The sequence below is a fragment of the Chrysochloris asiatica genome, unplaced genomic scaffold, assembly GCF_000296735.1.
Source record: "Chrysochloris asiatica unplaced genomic scaffold, ChrAsi1.0 scaffold00162, whole genome shotgun sequence".
Classification (NCBI taxonomy): Eukaryota; Metazoa; Chordata; class Mammalia; order Afrosoricida; family Chrysochloridae; genus Chrysochloris; species Chrysochloris asiatica.
Window position 1 is genome coordinate 6,477,421 of NW_006408680.1, and position 8,580 is coordinate 6,486,000.

At 47.3% G+C, this 8,580-nt stretch overlaps 1 protein-coding gene across 1 annotated transcript in view; it reads right to left on the reverse strand.

Annotated features, from left to right (window-relative positions):
- UNC93A (unc-93 homolog A (C. elegans)) overlaps positions 1-4,929 on the reverse strand; it is a 36,493-nt gene extending 31,564 nt beyond the window's left edge. The window contains exons 1-2 of the mRNA XM_006871193.1: positions 4,843-4,929; positions 907-1,088 (exon numbers count right to left, since the gene is read on the reverse strand). Coding sequence (XP_006871255.1) covers positions 907-1,088; positions 4,843-4,929 — 269 coding nt within the window. The remainder of the gene's footprint in view (positions 1-906; positions 1,089-4,842) is intronic.
- Positions 4,930-8,580: the final 3,651 nt, after the last annotated feature.

The following is an 8,580-nucleotide window of genomic DNA, read 5'->3' on the forward strand; positions in this document are numbered from 1 at the left end:
ATTCATTAGGGACCTAAGGACAGAGTAGAATTGCCGCAGAGAGTTTTCAATACCATTGTCTTTATGGGAAAGAGCCCTGGTGGCACCGTGGGGCAAGCGATTTGAACCCACGAGCCGTTCTATGGAAGAAAGACAACGCAACCGGCTTCTGTAAAGATTCACAACCCAGAAAGCCCTCACAGGAAGTTCTACTTGGTCACGTGGAGTCGGTATGAGTAGGAGCTGATTCAATGGCAGTGGTTTGGGTCTTTTTCCAATCTTTACAGAAGCAGTATGCCGCATCTTTCTCCCACAGAGAGATGCATGTGCTGGAAGAACTGACCTTGTGGTTAGCAGTTGAGTGCTTAACCATTGTGCTACCATCAAGACTCCTTCAAGTTTATATAAACCCATTGTTTTTGCGTTGATCCCCACTCATAGAGACCCTACTGGACACAATAGAACGTTCCAGTAGGTTTTCTAGGAGCTCTGGTGTGGCACTATAGGATAAGCATAGTTGCAAAGTTGACAGTTCAAACTCACTAGCCACCCCTGAGATCTCCTATTCAGGATCACTGTGTATTGGAACAGACTCAGTGTCACTTAACAACAGCTTTAAGGAAGCATTCTGCCACATCTTTCCCCCTGAGAGTGGGAGGTGGGTTTGAACCATCGACTTTTCAGCTTACAGTCAGGCACTTTACAAATGCACCACCAGCGCTCTTTATAGCCAGTATAGGACAGAGAAGTCCCATTTGGAAAAATACAGGAAGTCAAACAATTATCCCACCACAGAATGTAAGACTGTCATCTCAAGAAATGAAGCATAGCTTGAAATGGAAGCAGGGACAGTCCTGATCAGACAGACAGTGGAAGGTCGCCACATTGCTAAGCTAAGGAGCCGCCAAGGGAAGCCTCCAGGTATACCAGCTGGCATGGAAGTTGCCCAAGGAGAAGGCCACGTAGCAGCACATGGAGCCGGTGATGGTCCATTTGCAGCCAAATTTCTTGATGAGCAGTGATGGCAGGAACATGGAGGACAGCAAGATGGTTCCGTAGAGGGTGCTGAGAGCCGTGAGACCCAGGCCCGACTCGCTGTTAAGGCTACTCTGTGGAAACAAAGCAAACACAGGGAAGAGAGGTCAGGGTAGGCTCTGGGGTTCACCTTGGCTTGAGACCACCTTCATACCTCAAAGCTCTAGGGCAGGTGATATGAGGCATGTGGGATCAACTGCTCCTAAGTCCTTATCCATTGCAGTCGAGTCATGTGGCAGACCCCATGTGACAGGGTAGAAGTGCTCCATGGGTTTGCCTGGAGCACTTGTCATCTTAATGGAAGTTGACTGGAAGACCTTTCTTCTGCAACATCACTGGATGGGTTTGAGCTGTCTGCCTTTAGGCTAGTAGACAAATGCTAACTATGTGTGCTACCCAGGGAGCCTTTCTAATTTAGGGAGAGGGGAATGGGAGTGCTGGCGTTGGGGTGCAGGTGGGAGTAGGTGGACTGGCCCAGCAGGTGGAGTGGCCTCTTGCATTCTGAGGAATCTGCCTTTGAAGAGACAACAGTGCAAAGAGGTTCTTGAGATGATGAGGAAGCAGTAATTTTTCAGACACCTCCTGGAGAGTCAGGTTCCCTCTCTGAGTCAGAGAAGAGAGCAAGGAAGATGGGGAAACGTAGGAAGAAGAAGGGAAGGAAGGAGACAAAAAGGTGGAGGAGGAAAAAAAGGAGGAGGAGGAAAGAAAAGAGGAGGAGGAAGAAGAAAGAGGAAGAAGAGGAAAAGAAGGAAAAAGAGACAGAGAAGGAAGAAAATGGGTAGGAAGGTAAACAAAAAGGAGGAGAAAGAGAAGGTGGAGGAAGAAGGGTAAGATGAAGAGGATGAGGGAGGAAGAGAAGGAAGGAAGAGGAAGTGAAGGAGGAAGAGGTGGAGGAGGAAGTAAAGGAAAGACGAAGGGGAAGAGGAGGTGAAGGAACAGAGGGAAGAGGAGGAAGAGGTGGAGGAGGTGGGGGTGAAGAAAGGAAGACGATGCTGAGAAGGAGGTGGAGGAAGAGCAGCAGAAGGAGGTGAGCCCTCATGCCCCCACCCAGCCAGTTCTTCCTCTGTGATCCTCCTCTCCATCCCCCCCCAGGTTTTTTCAGGCCCCCACCCCAGCTCAGCTCAGCCCCCCAATCCAGGATGCCTGTGGCACTCCCGGCATTGTCCAGACACCAGAGGTGCGGAAATGGCTTCAGCACAGGCATGTCTGAGGAATTTAGAACCCTTATCTGAGACACCCACCATTTAGAGTGTCTTGTAATGTGTCAGACACTGAAATAAAGCTAAGTTGAGCAATCCTGGTGTGGCACTGTAGGGTAAGCACTGCACTGTTAACCAATCACAAGGCTGGTGGTTCAAACCCACCAGCTGCTCCTTGGAAACCCTATACAGGGCCACTATAAGTCAAAACTGACTGGACAGCGCTGAATTACAACAACATAGCTAAACTGTTCCATCAATTCTGACTTGGGTAGAAATACTCCATAGGTCTTAAAGGGGAACTTTCAGAAGCAGATTACCAGCCTGTGTCCTGAGGTACCTCTGGGTGGGTTTGAACTGCTGTTTAGTCAAGTGTACCAATGGTTTGCAACACCTCGCCATCTTTTAAGCTAAAACCCTTTCTTGTGGAGTGAGTTCTGACTCACAGTTGACCCTGTAAGGCCAAGGAGAGCTGCCCCATAGGGTTTCTAAACTACAATCTTTATGGGAACAGAGTGCTACATCTTTCTCCCATGGAGTGGTTGCTGGGCTCGAACCAACAACCTTTCTTTCAGTTAGCAGCTGAGCACTTAGCCTTTAGGCCTCACTGAGGCCAGTGGACTGGGCCCTAATCCAATATGTATCGTTATTGCTGTTAAGTGCCAGTGAGTCGGTTCCGACTCATAGTGACCCTGTATAGGGTTTCTGAGGAGCAGCTGGTGGGTTTGAACTGCCGACCTTGAAGCTCAAACTAATCTTGTGGTCCAGCACATTATCCTGCAGCTCCACCCCAGAACCTCTGGTCCAACATTACTGCTATCTTTATAAGAAGAGGAAGGTTTGGTCATGGAGGTGCAGAGACCGTGACTGAGGTGTTATCATCCCCATGTTAAAGATGAAGAAAGGACACTAAGGACCTTCCGCGGTCCTTCAGAGAGTGAGCTTGTGATGAGAAGTACTTCAGCCCGTGTCTACAAGATTCCAAAGTAGAACTTTCAATGTGCTGGCCATGAAAATTCCTTTCTACCTGGTTCCCTTGATAAGACAGAATGTCTTGTACCCAAAGTCCTCACATAACGCTGCCAGATTAGATCGCAACATGTTTCTTTGACCCCATCACTCCATGTCCCTTGGGTTGATTCAGCCTGGCTCTTCCACTTCAGGCTTTGCACCTGTTCTTTCTCCACCAAGCCAAATTTACCCTTCATCTCTGTCCAATCTCACCTTCACCTTCCGAAGTATACCCACTCTCTAGGGCACAGATCAAGGGCCATCTCTTGATCATGGTCCTCCATGACTGCCCACTCGTGGACATCAGCCCTCTTAGCTTGCTACAGAACTGGCCTCTCTAAGTCTCTTCACCTCTGGCTGGACCACACCTCCTCAAACTCCTCCCAGAAAGCATAGAAGACAGGTACCGCTGCTCAGTTCAGGACAGCAGGGGAGGGGGCTCTCTGCATCCTGACTAGGCTCAATGAGACTGATAGAGAGGGGTGGAACCCACTGTGGCCTTTAGCCACCCTTCAAGCCTGGACCTAAACTCACGCCTTCAGCTCAGCTTTCAACCTATGAGGTGAACAACATCAGGGAGGCATGCATGCCTTAGATTAATCAGTCATACCAGTACAAAATCAAAAGTGCAACATTTGCCCATGACTAAAGTTCAGAAGGCAGGAAGGAATAGGAAAGGAGGATGACTAGAAGCAGTGAACACAGGGAAGAAGTGGGAAGAGTGTTGTTACATGGTGGGGATTGCAGCCAATTTCAGGAATCTTTCATCTAAATCACAACGAAAAGTTTAAAAAGAAAATACTGTGCACACAGTAGATGCATCCTAGGAGGTACTGAGAAGATGCGCCCTAGCTCTGGCCTGTGTTCTGACCAGCCCCTGCATACCAGAGACATTTGGTCCATGGTGACAGAGCCACCCCAGGAAGACGAAACATGCCCTATCTAACGCCACAGTATGCTCAGCTAAGTCCACACCTTCTAGAAGAAGTTGTTAGGCATCTGGGCTGGTGGACCTGAGGGGGAGAGGATGTCATTCTCATCATTGCGTCTGATCACAAAGTGCATCCCATTAACAGTGACTCATCTTGTATCTCATGCCTCCACCTCTGCCTCATGTTGCCACCTGTGTCCAGCCCAACCAAAGACAAAGAATGTCTTGTATTTCAAATCACAATCCAGATCCTTGCCATCTTTGTCCAAGGGTTAACCATGCAGATGACTGTGCATTTTGGTGCTGTTGTCAGTTGCTGTCAGGTTGATTCCCACTCACAGTGATCCCGTGTGTGCAGAGAAGGACTGGTTCCCACCCATGGTGACCCCTGTGTACATAGAAGGACTACTTCCCACTCATGGTGACCCCATGTCTGCAGAGAGAATTGATTCCCACTCATGGTGATCCCTGTGTACAGAAAAGACCTGTCAGTTAAGAGTCCATTGGCATGCTGGTGGGAACCATACACTGTAGGAATACATACAAAGCACTGCTGTCTACTTCAGAAGGTTCTTTGGAGAGGGACAGGAATTCCAGGGTGGCTTTTCCTCCTCCTGTGACTATGGGGATTCTTGGATGACCAGGGAAGTGTGGCCTGAAACTAAGTCGGTGCTCACACACACCCACCTGCAGATTCTGCAGCGCCCCATAGGCTGTGAACAGCAGGAGGAACCCAAAGGAGACCACAAGCACGTTCTTCAGACTGCTGTCCATTGTGCCGACTGCAAGCAGCAACCATCAGCAGACGGAGAAATCTGTGGCTGCCTAAAAGAAACAAATGGGGGAGAGGAAAAGCCGTCGGGACTAAGATTTCCTTCTTCTCTCTCATCCGAGTCAAAAGTCATCATCATTGCTGCTGCCAGTTAATGGATACCCACAGGCTGGCTGAGGACTGTGATCTTCACTTTCAATCCACAGCGAGAGCCTCCTGAAGAAACCCAGGGCTTGGAGTCTTATCACCTTGGAAGTGACTGCAGTTTCCCTAGGAACTCCTGGTAGGACAGATCCTTACTGTAACGTGGTAAATTTCACACAGACACACACTTACACTCACACAAAGGTACACTCCTGATTAGGAGAAATCGTCGATGGTGCAGAACCTGGAGTTGACTTCAGTCTAAAAGAACTGAGCACACACGTCAGCTGCAAGATACATAGTTCAAATTCTGAAAAAAGAATCAACAGAATTAAAAGATTCAGGGACCAAAGTCGAAGTAACTCAAGGACTATATCATTTTACAACACTGGAGTAATAAAATAAAAAATGAAAATTAAAAAGAAGAATTTATGTAAGTGTTGTTGTTGTTGTTAAGTGCCATTGAGTCATTTCTGACTCATAGTCATCCTCTATAGGGCTTCTGAGGAGCGGCTGGTGAGTTTGAACTACTAACCTTGCAGGAAGCAATACAGTGCTCACCCTATAGAGCTACACCAGAAGTGTATGTAATGGTTTACATTCTGCAAATTGCTTTCTTGGGCTCATTTTATGTGACCTCCCCACCCCACGACAACGCGGCCATAATTATCATGGGAACTCATGGCAGGCTCATGACAGGACAGGGGACAGAGCTTCAGAAAAGTGATGTCCGGCTTTGGGTTTATCACAGCAGAGGATTCCCTGCTGTCCGGGAGGGTAGCTGTTAGCCACTCATGGACTGAGTGCTTGAAACATGGCTGGTGCAACCGAAAAACTGAAGTTATGATTTCAATATGCACATGAGGCTATTCAACTGATCTGAGCAAAATGAAGTCTTTTACAACATCAATCATTCCTCTATTTATCTTTATGTTATATCTTCATCCATTGGTGAGGATTTTTGTTTTCTTTACATTGAAGTGAAAACCATATGGAAGACTTTGATCTTTTTAAGTCCTGTTTGCATTCATCTGCATATCACAGGTTGTTAATGAGTCTTCCCTCAAACCTGATGCCTTGTTTTTCTTCATAGAATCCAGCTTCTCTGATTATGTGCTCATATTGTTGTTGTTTTTGCTGAGCACCTTTAAGTACATTTTGACTCACAGCAACCCTGTGAATCAAAATGGGTTTCTGAGTTGCGGTCGGGGGTTTTGAACTGCTGAGTTAACGATTCAAGCATACAGATTGAATAAGTATGGTGAACGAATACAACCATGGTGCATAACCTTTCCTGATTTTAAACTATCCAGAGTACCCTTGTTCTAGTCAAACAACTGCCTCTTGATCTAAGTACAGGTTTCTCATGAGCACAATTAAGTGTTCAGGAACATTCATACTTAACATTGTCATCCAGAGCTTGTCATGATCTACACATTCAAAAGCCTTTGTGTAGTCAATAAAGCACAGGTAAGCATCTTTCTTTCATCCAAGATCCATCTGATATCAGCAGTTATATCCCATTTTCTAAGTCCTCATCTGAATCCCGCCTGAACCTCTGGCAGTTCCCTGCCAATATATTACTGCAGCTGACTTTGTAATCTCTTTAGTAAAATTTTACTTGCATGTGATATTAATGATATTGCCCAATGATTTCCATATTCTGTTAGGCCACCTGTCTCTGGGGTCCTCTACAGGTTTGTTATGAGTTGGAACAGACTGGAGGCCACACATCCTCACCTCAGGGCATTGGAAAATGTGTGGGACTTTCAGACACTAGATGCTCCTGTGTCGATGGCATTAAGCACGACATAGTCACAGTCATTATACTTCCTGCTGAGAAGCTGAAGAGTGCTCTTAACTTGAGGGAAATCAAATCAAGTGGTTTGCTCTTTTAAAGAGAGCACTCGCATAAGCAAATTAATATTAATTTTCTTGACATTTCGATCTGGCATCTTTGCTAATAATAGCAGTTCCATATTTGTTTTTAATTTTTGTCTACACCACTGTGTAGATAAAATGCCTGCCTATGGAATGTTGTTGTTGATGATAAGTGCCGTGGAGTCAGTTCCGACTCATAGCGACCCTGTACAGGATTTCTGAAGCTGTAAATCTTACCAGAAGCAGAAAGCCTCATCTTTCTCCCACTGAACAGCTGGTAGTTTTGAACTGCTGACCTTAAGGTTCCATAGCTCGATTTGTAATCACTATGCTAACAGAGCACGTTATTGTCTACTTTAGGAATCCCTTCAGTTTTGGATAAAGGTATTCAGTGAGTTATTTTAAAATCACACAAAAAAAGTCATTTCTGTGAGCATAGCTCTGGCTTGAGAACATGCTTTCACCTGACAAACACTGTAAACCACCTGGGAGCTTGGGGAGGACTGTACTAGGTCCACATGGCAAGTGGGCTGCCTATGAGGATGCCCAGCGAGATTCTCGAACACTGGTCAGAGGTGCCACCTCCGGAGAGAGCCGGCATTCCCTGAACTCAGAGCTTCTCCTGGAAAACCCCAATGACAGCAAGTCGAATTCAACTCATAGGACCCTGGATAGTGCTTCCGAGGCTGGGACTCTTTGGGAGCAGAAATCTTTATCCCTAGGACGGCGAAGACACCTAGCGAGTCTATATAGTGGTTCTGAGGCTAAGTCTTTACCAGAGCAGACAGCCCCATCTTTCTCCTGTGGAGCAGCTGATGGGTTTGAACTACCAACCTTTCCATTACTAGCTCAGCGCTTATCCCACAGCATCATCAGCGTTCTTTAGAGCTTTTCCCAGCTGAGTCAAAACACGAGAGAGAGTGCTCTGTGAGGGGAGGGTTCTGTGAAGGGTAGGGTCCGTGGGGGGTGGTGTCCATGGGAACTGAGCTCTATGAGGGTGGTTTCCATGGGGGCTGGGCTCTATGAGGGTGGTTTCCATGGGGGGGTGTTCTGTGAAGGGTGGACTCATGGGGGTGGGCTCCATGGGGCATGGGCTCTGTGTGTGGGGTGGGCTTAGCAGGGTGCTGGTTGAGACCCCTCTGCTCACCCTTTACTTCTCACCTCACTGCAAATCCTCAGGTGAGGGCACACAGGGGAAGCCCCACATCATGAATCGCACCAGCCTCCCTCCCTCTGAGTTGTTGTCAGGCTTCCAGGTCCTGACGCTGGGAGCCTTCCTCTCCAATGACATCTGATAAGACAGAGACTCTCCTCATTTGTAAGAGGAAGCTGGAGAGACGCCAGATCTGCCTTCCCTCCCTGTTGACAACTCTGCCTATCCAGCTGGTTTAACAAGAAACTCCAGATCAGAAACTGTGCAGCGCTCTGGAGTGTGCAGCTGGGTCGTGGAAGGGACTGGCTTTGAAAACATTGGTGAGCACAAGTGCACACATAAACACACGTGCATTTTTACATATGTACACAGGCACGCATAAGTACACAGTAAACAAGAAAACACACACAGGCACACAGTACACAGTACACATGAACACAAGCATGCACAGGCACACAGTACACATGAATACACA